Source organism: Tachysurus vachellii, chromosome 22, assembly GCF_030014155.1.
Source record: "Tachysurus vachellii isolate PV-2020 chromosome 22, HZAU_Pvac_v1, whole genome shotgun sequence".
NCBI lineage: Eukaryota > Metazoa > Chordata > Actinopteri > Siluriformes > Bagridae > Tachysurus > Tachysurus vachellii.
The window spans coordinates 9964613-9981893 of record NC_083481.1 but is presented as its reverse complement, the minus strand read 5'-3'; the positions used below and the strand labels follow the sequence as shown (position 1 = coordinate 9981893).

The 17281-nt window shown below is 37.3% G+C and overlaps 1 protein-coding gene across 1 annotated transcript; it reads right to left on the bottom strand.

Annotated features, from left to right (window-relative positions):
- Positions 1-6882: 6882 nt before the first annotated feature.
- On the bottom strand, positions 6883-16553 carry myg1 (myg1 exonuclease). The gene is made up of 7 exons (XM_060858622.1): positions 16149-16553; positions 15921-16033; positions 13438-13597; positions 9921-10070; positions 9658-9780; positions 9406-9587; positions 6883-7215 (listed from the first exon to the last, which is right to left on the bottom strand). The coding sequence occupies exons 1-7, from the start codon at positions 16365-16367 to the stop codon at positions 7023-7025; spliced, it is 1140 nt and encodes a 379-aa protein (XP_060714605.1). The 5' UTR covers positions 16368-16553; the 3' UTR covers positions 6883-7022.
- Between the last annotated feature and the right edge of the window lie 728 nt (positions 16554-17281).

Sequence of the window (17281 nt, the reverse complement as noted above, 5' to 3'; positions counted from 1 at the left end):
GCTCCGGGTGTGTGTTCACGGTGTGTGTGTTCACTGCTGTGTGTGTGTGCACTTTGGATGGGTTAAATGCAGAGAACAAATTCTGAGTATGGGTCACCATACTTAGCCGTACGTCACTTTCACTTTCAAACATTTCAAACATTTGAAGGTCATATAGACCTTCAAACATTCTTCTCAAACATGTTCTTATCTTTAAGATCCTCAAGAATGTATACTGTACTTAAAGTTCATGGACATTTTAAACTTTGAACATATTCTTTATGACATAATCACCTACAGATATCACCTGCTGGATGATGTGTTATTCTGATTCATTTTGTAAAACAAGGTGATACTGCATAATAAGTCAGACTGAATGCATAACACATCCATGGATTAATGTGCATTTTATTTAAATGATAAAAAAGTCTTTAAAAAAATCATTTGGATGCAGTACAAAAATTTAAACTAAACTGTTCAGTGGTATTAGTATGAAAAAATTCTTACGGAATGGTTCTCATTAATTGACATAAATTGTTGTTGTTGTTAATATTAACCTTTTAGACTAATATTTGAGTACGAGTTTAGTAGCAAGTTATTCATCTTTCTTGACTTAAGATGCAGGAATCAAGTCATTAACTTTACCAGCAGATGATGCCATGGACATGTCACATTATTTGATCCTCATGAACTAATGTTTGGGACAGTGTCATGTCACACTGTACTTCATGTGCGTATTTTGTGTCCAGCATATATTGGTTATTAGCTGATATAAAAAAAAAACTAAAAACTGATATGAAATAGATGTTTATTGTTTGTTGCTTCATTAGCATTACATTTGTAAGAAGTTGCATGTTTTATGTGTACTGGCTTTACTTTATACAGGAATATTCTTGAGATAAATGTGAGGCCATCTGTTCAGCAGCTTAAGCTGGGCTGAAACTGGATCATGCAACAGAACTTTAATCCCACAAACACCAGCATATTGACACCTGAATGGTTAAGAAAAAAGAAAATCAAGGTGTTGGGACAGCAATGTCCAAAGTCCAGGGCTGAGTCCCAGTGAGATGCAGGACCTTAAGAGAGCTGTGCATAAATTTTACTGTTAATATGACATTTTGTGGTGTTAAAAAAAAGAAAAATTGCAATGTAAATCATTACGCTAATTAGTAATTATAAACAATAAGACTACGTGTGTTTAAGATTCTCATTAAAAATGTCAGTAGTGTCATAATCTTGCTGTGTTTTTTATTAATCAGTTTACTTATTACATGGTTCTGCCCTTGCTTTACATTTTGATGCTAAAATGTACAAAGTCACAGAAACAGTTTCTCATTCATCTTGACATCAACAGAGTCAGGACATGGGGATGTCCTGTGTCATGGGGATGCATTTGGAGAGGCAGATGCAAGTGCCAGTGGATTAAATTCAATAACAATAGAATTAAAATCCAACAGCATTTCCTCGTCTGAGCACCAGAGTGTGAGCAGGCAGGACTGTTTCTATCATTGTTTATTTGAAGTTGTCATTTGCTTTTGTTCATGTTTTAGTTTTCCACATGTGTCTTGTTCCACCTGAGCTATAATAGGAAAATTGCTCTTGAGGGAGGCCTTTTACCATCAACTGCTCAGCTGTATAAATAAGATAAATGTAATTTGTTCTGGATAAGTGCATATGCCACATGGAATAAATATGAAATATTTTAGTAATGAGAGAAGAAGACACAAGAAATTAGGATTGCCTTATTTATTTATTTATTTATTTATTTATTCATTCATTCATTCATTCATTCATTCATTTATTTATTTATTTATTTATTTATTTATTTGATGCTATTATTCCATAAAGCAGACCTGGCTTTGGCATATGTAGCTGCCTCCCCTGCCATGGATTTCTAGGAAATTTCTGAATCAAATTAATGGTAGTAACATTGTCCATGAAGAAATTAATGTAGTAATAACTGTAGCGGTGTATTCCTCTAGTGCTGTTCTTGGATCTAGTTGCATTCCCTTGCTTACACAGATATCCCAGTCTGTCTCCTCGACGGAGTCCAGGAACTATAGAACAACATCCATAGTGCACTCTTTTAGACTGGGTTATGGTCCCATCAGCTTTAATTTTATGTTTTATCTTGTGCAATGGTATATTGAGTTATATGAGTTATATGTTATATATATGCACTGGAACCACAGATCTTCCTCACTGGCCCCACCGAGTCAGCTGTCCTATCTGCTCAGTACATGGTGTAGCCAGATAGCAGGATAATGTCGTGGTAAATCACATTCAGATTTCTTCCATCTTATTCCGGATTTATCAGACATTTATGAGAAAATTGTGAGATCTAGAGATTTAAATAAATTAGCTTTAAATCTAACATAAATACCAACCTGCTTGCTGTTGTTGTGTGGGAGCCTCTGCTAGCTTTGTTGGATTAGCAGTTTCAGGAAAGATGTATTTGTCCACAGCAGTTGGATCTTTAATCCCAATTTTATGTTCAGCAGTTCAGCCTAGTTGTACTGAAGTGCTTTTGATTGATGGCTCAGAGTGAGGATACCAAAGATCACCAAAATAATAAAGAAACTATGTCTATGTTCTGTCCAAGTGCACCAGCATTGTGTGACTGATATTGATTTCTATGGTGGCCCATAGCAAGAGAGATGTGGGCACAGGTGATAAGATCAATTCTTAAGGAGTTTGGGAAGACATGGGTTATGGGTTGGATCAGGTCCTCCATCTCGGATTGGAGCTCAGGTGAATACATGTGGGACAAAGCATCTGCTTTGGTGTTTTTAAAGCAGTAGATGAGCATGAAGTTGAACCTGGCACAGAAATAGGATGACACAAAAGGATGTTCAGCCTCCTCTAACCAGTGTCTTCACTCCTCCAGTGAAAACCTTACTCCCACCAGCTCTCAGTTGCCCATCTTGTAGTTGTGTTCACCTGCTGACAGCTTCCAAGAAAATATAAGTGCCCAGATGGAGCTTATTTTGTTTTTGTTTTTTTTAGAGAGCTCAAGGAACAGCATGGTCCATAAACACTTCCTTGGGGCTGATCACATAACAAAGGAATGACATGGTTTGTTGATGGAGCTCACACCTATCCCCTTTCATTTAAAGCTGTAGACAGTTCTGGAGGACTTGGCACACATAGTACATGGAAGAATATTCCAGGATGTTATTCATGTAAGCCACAACAAACTGTCCCAGCATGTTCCCCAGCACATCTTTGATGAGACACTGGAGACACTAGGGAATACTAGAGACCTAAAGAGAGAGTCTCTTACTAGAGGGACTAGGGAATACTAGAGACCTGCTAAACACCATCATCCTATTATCCCCACTTGCAAATTCATACCGGGTTGTATGGACTGCAGAGATCAAGCTTGGTTAGGTTCTGTTGCTTGAGTGCTAAGGTGCTTGAGTGCTAATAGCAAAAAAATAGTGTACTTGATAGTACATTTGCTGAGGCACTGGTAACCAATGCATGGTCAAAGGCTGCCCCTTTTGTGGCCAGAAGAAGAAGCCCATGAGGCAGGTGAAAGGAAGGATATAACCCTACTCATGTCCCTCCTGAATGCCCTTTGTTCAGCAAATAACTATTCACCCATTCCAATTCACCCATTGGAAGGCATAATGCTGGGAAGCAGGTTGATAGCACAGTTTAACAAACTTGAGTCAGTGTGAGGGAAGCCCAGTGGCCTTTACTGTACCTTGCTGAATACCTCTTTGAGGTCCTGGTAGTCAGGAGGTAATTATAGTCATGGCTGTGTCTCAGGGCTTTCAGTGGAGGTAGATGCTAACAGTGCAGGCCTATGAAATGTAGTTGCTGTAGCTACAGGGACAAGCAAGGGAGATATCTGTCTGACCAGGGAAGCTGGGGTTTATGGTGATCCATCCTGAAAAGTATTCTTCCCACAGGGCATTTCTTATAACATTTCTCAAATCTCTTCTAACAGAGTCAGCTTTTATTTCCTGGTATTTACATTTAGATATTTTATACAACAAAACAATAAAGCTTAGGTATTAGACCAACCAATTTTGTGTCTGCAAAATTATTGGATCAGGTATACATATACCTTGATTGCAATTATTGCATCAAACCTGCCAAAATTACCAAATTGTTGACTTCATCTTTTGTGACAGTTTTACCTCTTTCAGTTGTTAATTGTTTAGGAGGGGTTCTTTGTCCACTCTCCATTTCAAGAGCTGAAATAAGTTCTTGTTGTGTGGGCAATGTGTTTTTGGATCATTATCTTGCTGCATGTTAAAGTTCCTCCTGATTTTGGATGGCAAATTGGCAGACTTTAGACTAGTCTAAAGTCTAAATTTAGATCCTGTAAATTGAATTTATTATTTGCTGTAGAATGAATTTATTGTACTGTTACATCACAGGTTACATAATCAAAAAAGAAGAGTGAGCCTGTTCCAGAAGTACAAACTATGACACCAACTTTACCATGTTTTGCAGATGATGTATATTTTGGATCCTGAACAGATCCTTCAGATTTCTCCACAATTTGGCTTTTTAAATTCTAATCTGAACTTCTTATTCCTACTACTGATTAGTTATTTGCATATTGTGGTATAACTTCTGTATTTCTGCTGTCTTCAAATGATTGTGATATGTTGGTTTTTCTTCACAGCATTCACTGTCATCAACTGTTGCTTTATTTATTTTTCAGGACATTACAAATTGGATTGGTTGCTTTGCTTATTCGCAATGTTTGTGCACTGATTTTCCTCCTTCTCTCTGCTTTAAAATGGCTTGATTTTCTCCCATAGACAGCTCTTTAGTCTTCATGTTAGCTTATCCTTTTTAACAACATATGCAGTCTTCACAGGTGAAAGTAAAGGCTAAAAACAAAAGTCAATGTTTAGAGTTATTACAATCTATCTATCAGAACACAACTACGAAAAAAGAATTGACCTTGCCAATCCAATTGCATCAAGTGTGACTGTATGTGGTGCTGCACATACAGAAAACATATTTCAAGCAGTGGCAGCCAATGCTTTTCAAAATCTGTTTAGTATAAACAGTAAAATTACTTAATTAAAATAATTCATTAAAAATAAATCACTATTTGTACAATTGTAATGACACTTCTTTTATCGCTCTCATTTTAAGAATAACACTGGGAAAACATTTAAAGAAAAAAGCATGGGCAACGAAGAAAATTAAAAAGTTTTATACATTTAAAAGCTTAAAGGATTTTGGCACATAGCCCGTGCTAAGGGAAGAATATATTATCTTTAGAATGGGATCAGTAGCTACTGGTAGTTATCTGTTTAAAAGAAACATGTGGGTAAGGGATCCAGTATGCAGGCTGATAATTGTTGCACATTATTTTGCCTCCGTTTAATTTAATAAAAGTCTTCGCTATCAAAGGCAGGAATGGCTCTTCATACATAAGTCCTGAGTTAGGAGATTGCTATTCCCTTAACTCTGAATAGCAATTGCTCAGGTCTTATGTATGAAGAGCCATTCCTTCCTTTGATTAATCCTGCCTTTCTTTTATTCTTGCTGACACTTTCTGTCACACAACACTCCTGACACTTTTCTCCACCCACTCCAACCCACCTCAACTCGCCTCTTCACCTCATTTCTGCACTCCCCATCGCACTGGAAGATTGACATATACTTAAACTCCTGCACCTTCTTGACCTCAGCCCTCTGTAACCTCACTGTTCTACTTCCCTCCCTGTAGTTCATGCACATGCATTCTGTCTTACTACAACATACTTTCATTCCTCTTCTTTCCAGAGCAGACCTCCACCTTTCCTGGTGTTCCTCCACCCGCTCTCTCTCCATCTTGAACTCCTCTGTCTGATCTACAGCAGATCTCACTGCTATCATACTGCACTCATACAGTACATATCCTGAACTTCGGACATATTTTCTACCACCCCTGACATCCTCATACAGTACCATAACTCCTCTCTCAGCACCCTGTCATACACTTTCTCTAAATCCACAAAGATGCAGTGCAGCTCCTTCTGACCATCTCTGTACTTCACCATTAACATTCTCAGAGCAAAAATTGCATCGGTAGTGCTTTCTGGGCATGAAGCCATACTGCTTCTCACAAATATCCACTTCCTTTCTTAGCCTAGCTTTCACTACTCTTTCCCATAGCTTCATTGTGTGGCTCATCAAATTTATACCTCTGTAGTTGTTAAAATTCTGCACAATACCCTTGTTCTAGATAGAAACTCCATGCTGTCTCTCTTAGACTCTTTGTTGATACCTAATGTGTTTATTAATGATGAAGGCTAAAGCTACTTTTCATGAATCAGCAAATGCTGTATAACAGCAGCGTCTGAATATTTCACCTTAACCCTCAACTGCTCGGATGTATAAAAGACTAATTTAAGTTGCTCTGGATAAGGACGTCCAAATGCCAGAAATGCAGTGCCTTAAATGAATACATGCATTGACCATATAATAAATAACATCTACAAAATAGCCAGCTAAAATACCATAAATTCAAGTGATTCTTAATATCTAAAGACATAAAACTACACCAAGCTGCCATATATTAGGCATACTTATCTCGACACTACACGCATATGGTAGATGGAATTGATTACCTGGCCAATAAGTGAATCTACTTTATAGGTACACACAATAAATTAAACTCTGGTCCTAAACCATGAATAAATAGTTCTTCTGTTCTAATGACAATTATTCTATTCTAATGACAACGTTTTTCACAAGGACTTTACTGATTTAACCTGCAACTTATTACCAATCATATAGACTAGGGGTTGGAAATTACATGGAATACTGGTTAGGGAGTCACACTATATTAATACATCAGTACATACTTCAAGTTCAAGTTAACAGTCAACCATTTGCACCATCATCTAGAAGGATTTCAAATAATTTCACAAAAAAGTCTTGAGATGATTTCACTGATCATTTAAATTTTATTTTTGAGTTTATTTGAACAGACAATGTAAATGCAGACTAAGACAACATTTCATTTTTAGAAGAGTTGAGGATAAACTTGCAGAGGTGAGACTATGCAATAAAACATAGTTGCCTTAGCAACCACTTGCTTTGTTCTCTGCTTTGTAAGAAGCTTGCAAGGTTCTTCTAGCCATTTCAAGGACTCCTTCCTTGGTTTTGTTTCCTCCAATGAAGCCACTGGCATGAACAAAGACACAATCAGGGATTCCACTGAACTGGGACAAGTCATTGTCCCTAAGCCCACGCCATTCTTCCGGCAGTGACAGCCTGTATAATAAGTGGATAAATAAACAACTGGTAAAGTTACAACAGTTCATTAGTTCTTGTGGCTGAACTGGGACAAATCATAGAAGAAGCCTTTATTATCGCCACATATACATTATAGCACAGTGGAATTCTTTCCTTCACATACCCCAACTAAGGAGGTTGGTGTCAGAGTGCAGGGGCAGCTATGATACAGAGCCCCTGGAGCAGGGAGGGTTGAGGGCCTTGCTCAAGGGCCATACTCAAAATTCTAGTGAAAAGCTTTCCCAGGAAAATAACTAAAGAAAATTAAAGTAATGAACAAAATACTAATTAAAAAGTGTTCTGTTCATGCTTATCCCAATAAAAAAAAATGGACATCCTTGCTTACCACTGCTTGTATATGAACAGTTATGGAAAAAGGAAAGAACGCCTTCAATTCTGATTTTAAGTAAGAGAGATTTTTATGTAGCCGTGTGGTCCTTACAAACTTCTAGAAACAAAAAAAAAATTAACCTCAGGCTATGGCAACGACGAGGTATTTAAATTTAAATTTATAAACAGTAAAAATTCTCTGTAGGATTTATAAGTCTCTCATACTTTTACAGGAATTTTAGCACACTCTTCTTTACATCATCACTTCTGTTCATGTTTGAGGGCATTTATTTACACATAACTCTCTTTAGATACTGCTCATCATTTCAATGGGACATTTTTATTCTTGTTTAGCAGTTCAATATAAATTTTCTGGTGTGTTTGGGGTCATTGTCCCATTTCATGACCCAATATGTCCCTGTGGTGGCTGCAAAATAAGCACAAATCATTCCACCACCCTGAATGCCATTTGGGATTTGGTGATTTCTCCATGTTACTGGGCTACATGAATACAAAATGGTGCTATTTACGTTTTATTAGCCCGACTTCCTATGTTGCACGGACACCAAAGAAAAAAGTGCTCATATATACGACCAGTAGATGCCAAATCTTTTTGGATAGCTTTAGTAATTATTACTAAAGAATTAATTACTAATTAATTTAACTAACTACTTATACTGCAGCTCCATGTTATTCCCACTAGCATAAATATTGTTTGAGATGTCAGTCCTATTTATTGCCGCTTCAATGACTGGCAGTTTCCCGTGCCGTTGTGAGGTTCCCGAAATAGAATCAAAGCAGGAGATGCCAGCAGGCTAAAACTGATAAAGTCAATTTTGCAATTAAATGCAGTCTGGTGAGCCCAAGTTCATACAGATTACCCAAGTAATACATACAGATAGAATGTTGACGGGTAAATACGTAAATCAACAGAATAGACTAGAAAGGCCCTGTACCTCACAAAGAAATTCCTCAAGTGGCTCATGGACTAGATTAATTTGATGACACTGAGTTGCACAATTCTATGAAGCTATGAAGATCTAATTTAATGAAGATCTGTAACCTTCTCCCCACCTACCTTCCTACCAAAATAGACTTAAACCTCAGCCCACAGCTGAGAGGTGGTAAGTGGAGTACTACACTTCAGCTGGTACAAGTAGTTAGCACTATATTGTTTAGATAGGGCTATTTATATTGAAGTAAGGAGCATGCGTGGTACATGAAAGATTACGAACCCTTTTTCTACCTAAAATGTAATCAGGTTTTCAAACAAGCCCTAAAAGTAGAAAAAGACTGAGGAAATATCTAAAATTACATATCTGTGCATTGCAAAAGTATGTGAAACTCTAGGATTAAAAATTAATTTGAAGCTGAATTTAGATGTAGATGGATTAAATTAATGAGATCACAATTCGGGAAACTAAGATACTTTGACAGTCATGTGATTACTCAAGTTTGTTGACAGTAGCATGGAAGGATGCTTTACTCTCATGTATGTGTTACCTTCTAGCTCTCTCTTTTAGTTATGCTGCAATAGTTGTTAACTACTGTTTTAAGCAACTGAATATGTCTTTAACAAATCTAGTAATCTGTTCTCTCTGTCTGTCAAACCACGTGTGCATAAGTGCTGCCCAATGTGTCGACTGGGCCAGATCTTGATGTCAATAGTATTAAAATAATATATATTTATACTAGCTTGACAAATCTGCAGGTGACTGCTCTAAATACATATCTAAATGATTTATCACACTTCTAACAGTATAAAATATAAATAGCCACTGCCAACATTTCAACACTAGCAATACCAAAATACAGCAACTTTAGTGAACTAAACTTCACCTGTTGTTGAAGGTATTATGTCCTGCTGGCACACACTGGACTCTCCAATGCCCATTTTGGTCTGGGTAGAGCACAAACTTGATTGGGATATCCAGTTTAAGTTCTTTTTCCAGCAAGAAGAGATGTTCTTTCCAAGGGCATCCACCTTGAGCCAACAAAACTATCTCTCCACTAGCATCCACCTAAACAATCCAAAATTGTCATAAGATAAAGCATTATGCATTGAAATTAATTATTGTAAATCTTGGTCACCTGATGCCTTGTCTGAATAGCAGCCTCCACTATCACTCGTGCTGGAATCCATGCATTTTGATAGTACTGCAACCGGTCTAAGAATTCTGCTCCCACCAGGGCAATGGCTTTGTTAAAACCCTCCTATATATCACACACACACGTATAAATACAAACTATATTACGAATAAAAACAAAAAAATGTTAACAATATTCCAAGGTGTACTGTTAACATATTTCATAAAAGTTTTAAACACAAGGGATTTTTCATTTTCCTTGCTAACCTCTGTGTCCTGGCAATCACTGTTCCAGCATGGGTTAAGATGACTGACACGAGTACTAAGAGTGGTGCTAACAATATAACGTGCCTCTCCATCATACTGAGAAATTCCATTATCCACAGCATCTACTTCCTCCACAAAGTTCTCATACATCTGGAAGAAAAAAGAGAGTAGATTAAGATAATTTTGCATATTTTAACGTGTTCAATGAAAACATCTAGCAATAAACAGTGGGTCAAATAATGACTTTGTCAGCAGTCATGAAGCAAGTAGTAATAAGCCAAAATATATTTGGTAATGGTCAATAAACTGGACATCCAAGCACTAGATATAATTAAATATACAATGGGTTACATTTAAGGGAAAATCCAGCCTTTAAGTGCAGTACGCAGCCTACTCTGGAAGGTGCTGCTCTCATTTTTGAAATTTTTTAAAGAGAAGAGGACATCAGATGACAGTATTATATAAAAGACCAAAAAATTTATTCATACATTTATGAAAACACATGTCTTTTTGATCTTTATGATCTTGTTATGTTTTGGCATGAACATTCTTTCTGTTCTGTTCAACATGTGCTGAGTAACAAACGTGCACTCTTTAACATGCTCATCAAACCTGCAGTGTTTCTGTCAGGATAATTCTGTTTAAGAAGTATTGAAACATGAATCATGTAAGGAATAATTGAAAGGAGTTGGTGAGCTGTTAATAATTGCTAAGATGTAGTGGAAGTTTTGTTCCCCAGGAGGTTTGTTTGCTCCCCACCTGCCGGAAGGTTTTGCGAACGTTAAAGGTAAATCTGTCTTTGTCTGGACCCCTTTTTACTTTGTCCTGCTGTTCATACTGGCCAATTTACTCTAACTCTGATGTCTGTCTTGTGTTTGTGAATTGTGATAATAAGTGTCCACTCTAAGCAAACTACCCATGATTGGATATATAATCATGGTTATGGTTAACCTTTTATCGATAACATAGCAGGTTGGACCAAGTGGGTGGAAAAGAATGGCATCCCTATACAAGAAAAATGACTTTTGACGATTTAATCTGGGTTAAATTAAGATATTGTTTACCATTTTATAGTTAAAACATGGCATTCTGATTTCTAGAAAGACTGCTGTAAATGCTCCCATGTTCCACTCACACACCTGGCCCAGTATGGAGTCCGGCCTCGCTCTCTAAACTCCAATGGTCTAGAGCAGGGGTGTCAAACTCAGGCCCAAATTTGGCCCACGGTGTAATTATATTTGGCCCGCGAGATCATATCAAATGTGCATTACAGCTGGCTAGCCGCATGCTCCGCTAATACTACAAATCCCAGAATGCCTTGCCACTGTATTAACGAGTAGTCACGAACAGCAAGCGCCCCTCATTCTCTGTTGCCAGTCGTTAACAACCATGCTACAGTCACATCGGGCAAGTTAACTTCACCCTCCACAAAAATAGCCAAACAAAAGATGGACAATAGGAGCCTTCAAGACAGGAGGGAGGCAGATTATCTGTTCACGAATATAAAGGACAGACCTGTTTGTCTAACGTGTCTGTAACGAAAGAATATAACATAAGAAGACACTAGTCAAAAAGTTGGATTTTCAATGAATGAAATTATAATTTTTGGATGTTTTGTTGTTGGTTTTGAAAAAGATCCACTTCAAAAAGGAACTTAAAATGATCCAGTGAGAGCCATCATTTATTTTATTTATTTAAATAAGAAATGAACACCACTGATGTGTCTTTTATTTCAAATTTAATTTCTTATGTGTTTGTAATATCAAACTCTGGTTGTTCCAAATCCTGTGTTCAAGCAAAACTAAAAAGTTTGTTTCCATATGAAAAAGGTTGAACATTACATATCAGTTGCAGTTAATTTTTCAATAAATATTCAGTTGGCAGGTGGTAGAATTGCAGGACAGGATGAATTGTATGATCTCTTCTGTTGCTAGTGTTGGCAGTAAAAGAGAAGGGGGACCGTGTTAAAGTAGAGTAGAGGTAGTAAGGATAGATGTAAAGATCAGAAAGTTTTCCTCAATCTTCTCATCATAAAAAGAGTCGAAGACTTCAGCAGTCAGGGGAGATAAAGCAAGTGGCCCCAGGGGGGTGAGTATCTTAAAGGAGTAGATGCCAATCAAGCAGACACGAAAAAAGTGGTGGACATGAAGCCGTTTTTTTGAGCTGGGATGTGCATCCTTGGGAGGAGGATTTGTAAAACTGGTCAAAATCCCTATCTAATAAATGTATGGCTGTGTATGTATATCTAAAACCACTTTCTAAATGTTGTGTAGATCCCCCTTGTGCCATTAAAACATTGGTGACCTCTGAAGGCATGGACTACACAAAAACTGCGAAGGTGTACGGTGGTATCTGTCACCAAAATGTTAGCAGCAGATTTTAAGTCTTGCAAGTTGTGAGGTCAGGCCTCCAGGGACTGGACTTGTTGTATAGCACATCCCACAGATGCTCAATTGTACTGAGATCTGGGGAAATGTGACAGAGCATACGGCAATCCTGCTAAAAGAGGGCACAGCCAGATTAATATTGTTGAGAAACACTGTTGAAATACTGTTAAGGAGGAAGTAGTTGGTCTGCAGCAATGTTCAGGCAGAATGGAGAAAAATCCCATTTGGCGTTTTTTTTTAACTGAGAAATATAAATTACAGTAAGTGGGAGGAAACTGCCTCACCATTGTAATCAGTATATAATGATCATAATCAGTGTTCTCTACCATTAGGGGTTTCTACAGTCACAATGTCAGTAACAGCTCTACAAACACAAAGCAAAAATAATCTGAACATACCAGCAGCAATATTTCTTTGTATCTAAATATAAATTAAAGGAAAAAATAATAATTTCAATTTGCCGGCCACAGATTGATCATTTATAAGCCATTTTATAGAAAGGTTAAAATCATTTGGGTCACTTAAAATAAATCAAACAGTCATAAGACCAGACTTTCTAAAGTAAGGTTCACAGAAGCTTCAAACCACTGTACTGCACACATTGTATACATTTGAACATTTTGTGTATCTTTCTCTTTAATTTCCTGACTGCATAAGCGTCATTCTTTGTTCATCCTCTTTGCTTTCTGCATTATATATGGATGGGAGAGGTAGGTTTATATTAAGTCCTAATTTCATCTTTGTTCTAAAAATCATTTTAGACTATTTAGACTACATAAATGTGCATGCATCATACATGCAAATAAGTAAGGTGCTTCCATGGGTAGGCCTTAGCTTTAGCCTTGGCTTTTAGTCATGCTCTTAGCTGACCTGCAGCTTTAATAATATTGTAAAATATTATATTTAATAATCTTGTAATATGCTTTCAAGTTTAGAATAGCGAATAACAGATAAATGCATCACAGGCCTCTTTTTAGGCAAAACCTGCCCTGCATGCATTTACACAACTTCCTCAGTATGCATGCTAAACACAGGTCTAAACAGGGCCTTATCTAAATTACCAAAGATGCTTCTCCTTTATGTTTAAATCTACAGATCTATAGGTTTTAATGTTTCTTACATAAATTAACCTTATCATGGAGGGTCTCCAGCTGGCTGGTTCCCTGTGCCAACTGTGTAAGGTGAGAAAGTATTCGACGACCAAAGTGAAGATAGACCAACCCTGCTGAGCTCAACTTGGTTGCCCATGGCTTCTCTGGGCATACGCTTTTGAAGGTCTCCTTAAAGGACCTAGGAAGAAAAGCAGGAGCAATATTAACTAAGTAAAGTTATAATTTCTCTTTGAAACATTTTGTAGGTTGTGTTTTCATTATTTGCAATGTTTGCTATAAATGGTGCTATTATCACTTAAGCATGTCTTTCTCAAAATTGGGCTTCAGCAAGAGAAAATGCCACCACATGAATACTTTCAACTGTAGCTTTTCTTTTATTATGGGACAGCACTAAAAAATGTTTCACCTAATGTTGCATTTGAGTTAAAGTTCAAACTACTCAACTTGAAACTGTGATGCCTGTTTCACACTTTTTGCATGTGCAGAGCAGAAGCAGCACAGATGAAGTGAAGTGCAGACATTGTGCTTTCATACTGGCAGCAATTGTATCACACAGCTGAATGTTGAATGCATCTAGGGGGAAAACTCGATCAAGAGGCTTTTTAGACCTGCTGATGTAATTTATGCATTTATTCCCATTGTTTTCATTCTCTTTGTTTTCTGTGTGGTGTGATTACAACAAAGACAAATGGCCATTGTGTTTAATCTGTTGCTGAGCTTAAGAAGAAAGATGACATGGAGACTTTGGGTTGATGCCGGTCACGTGTTTGTTTATGATTGCATATAAGCATATACGTTAAAGATAAAGCGACACCCATATGATGTGCATATATAGCTTAATAAAATAAAAAATATAATAAAATGAAAAAATCGACTTTAGGAAGACTTGACAAGGAACTTACTTATCTATAACAACTTCATAAACAATCACCCATTGAGATAAGGAGAGGAAACTAATGCCCCTTTTCCACCAAGGCAGTTTGAGTGCTGGTTCAGAGCCAGAGCCTAATTTTAAAATCAGTTCTTTCTTTTTCGACACCCAAAGCACCAGCCTTGAACCAGGAAAAGTGGTTCTTACGTAGCACCAAAACGTTGCTGGTCTAGACTTAAGAACCTCTTGTGTCAGGGGCTGGGGGCGGGGTTACTGTTACCAACACTAAAGAGAACGTTGTTAGCGCCATTTTTAAATCATTTTAAATCAATATTCTCCGCGTTTGGATGCCGATGTAGGTTCGCAAAGCCATAAGCATTAACAGTAAAGCAACATCTACAATTGTTGATGTTGTGTTTGCCGCTGATGCGCTAATGTTTCTGTGTAATGTTGTATACAGTGACGTCTTCACATCTGTGATGGCTCTCTAGCCCATGGAAAGGCAAACCGGTTCTTAGAAGGCTTGTCAGTGGAACCAACTTTGAACCAGCACCAACACTAGCTCTGAACCAGCACCCGGTTCTTTCTGGTGGAAAAGGGGCACCTGTAGCAACACCAACTGGCCATATTTCAGAGAACATTTTTGCTCATAACCTTTGAATCGCTTGTCCTAGATCCTTATTTACCTTGAATCCCTTGGCGACGATGAAGTGAATAGACTCATCCACTGTATTGGAATCTTGTAAAATTCAAAAATTATGGATCCTTTCTGTGAATTGATATCTACACTTCAGCTATGTTTTGTTTCATTCATCTTTGATTTTGTCAAAATCACATTTAACCATATCCTCCTAGAGTTAGGGCACAATGGCATTATTGTGTAGATTATTTTTAGTACTTCTTTAAAAAATGGTTGCCAAGTTGAACATTATGGCAGCAGTATACCCACAAATTTTCCCTTTTTCAGACTAAAGTGGACATAAAATTTAATGCACGTGCTTACCATGAGGTCTGGGTGGCACAAACTAAGTTTAGTTAAATTTGGACACTTTGGTGTACTATGCAATGTGCATAGATGTCTACCTAGAGATCCTGCAGTGCTAGACCAGTTCAATGCTGCTTGCAGCTATATGTATTATTATATAGCCCAAACTTTGATTTCCGTGTGTTCCTTGTGAGTTAATAAAGAGATTATCAGGACGTGATGGTTCAGTGGTTAAGGCTTCGGGTTACTGATCAGAAGGTCGGGGTTCAAGCCCACAAGCTGCTGAGACATCAACGTTGGGTCCTTGAGCAAGACCCTTAACCTCACCTGCTCCAGGGGTGCAGGTGCTTTTCGCAAGTCCCAGGTTATTATCAGCCATAGTACGGCAGACCCTGCGCTCTGACCCCATAATAACCTGGGATATGCGAAAACCTAAAGCATTTCACTGCATGTCGTACTCTGTATTTGAGATTCCCAGTGCACCAGACACCAGACACACTAACCCAACTGAACAGTAAATCAAATGATCTGATCTGAATCTCTGATCAAATCAAATAAAAAAGGCATCTAGTACATTTGGTACAAACAGACAATATTTTATAAAGTACAATTTTATCTTTATGTACGTAGATGATCTGAAAATACCTTTGATGATGGTCGTAACGGTGTTGTTTGGGATCATAGACTCCGCCCACATCGACCACAACATCACACTTGGCTAATTCTACTGGGTCACGTGTCCGAATTATTTCAGCATCCTTTTGGGGGAAAAAAATTAAAACGTGTCAATTGGTAAACTTGGGAAATATTCATGAAACTATTCAAATAACGATTCTTGTCATTTTTTTTAATGTAATAATTAGTAAAGTTAACCTTGTACTCTGGCAGCTGACGTAGCATGTAGCATGCTAAAACTTCATCACAGTGAAAAGTACCGTTGTGTGTACCAATTTTAACAGAAGACATTTTTACTAAGCAACGATTCCGCTTGAATATGAGTCTTCTCTGGGTTTTAACTATGTGCGATTTCTTTTGCAGCAGGAATTTACTAGGACTACACCTTAAAAAAACCGGGCAGATGTGAGAAAGCATGCGAGATCTCCTTCTTCTTCTTCGGTGTTTATTGGCGGTTTGCAGAAAGACTTAGAAGGTGCATTCCGGCCACCTACTGGATTGGAGCGTGAAGAGCAGAATTTTTTTTAAAATTCGTGATAAATTATTGACTGCTTTTGGGCCATTCTGTACATTAACAAATCTGAAAACACAACGACAAGTCAGACGACCTCGTTTTTGAATGGAAACTTACCGATCATTGGACAAGACACCTGTCATTAAAGATATAAAGGTGAATGAAAGGTGTCTCGTCCGATGATGGTAAGTTTCCATTCACAAACTATACCAACCTCTTCCGGGTTATCTGACTTGTTAATGTGTTGTCGGATTTGTTAATTTGTTTTGGGATTTGTTAATTTGTTTTCGGATTTGTTAATGTGTTTTCGGATTTGTTAATTTGTTTTCGGATTTGTTAATGTGTTTTCGGATTTGTTAATTTGTTTTCGGATTTGTTAATGTGTTTTCGGATTTGTTAATTTGTTTTCGGATTTGTTAATGTGTTTTCGGATTTGTTAATTTGTTTTCGAATTTGTTAATGTGTTTTCGGATTTGTTAATTTGTTTTCGGATTTGTTAAGGTGTTTTCGGGTTTGTTAATTTGTTTTGGGATTTGTTAATTGTTTTCGGATTTGTTAATTTGTTTTCGGATTTGTTAATGTGTTTTCGGATTTGTTCATTTGTTTTCGGATTTGTTAATTTGTTTTGGGATTTGTTAATTGTTTTTGGATTTGTTAATTGTTTTTGGATTTGTTAATGTGTTTTCGGATTTGTTAATTTGTTTTCGGATTTGTTAATTTGTTTTCGGAGTTGTTAATCTGTTTTCGGATTTGTTAATTTGTTTTCGGATTTGTTAATGTGTTTTCGGATTTGTTAATTTGTTTTCGGATTTGTTAA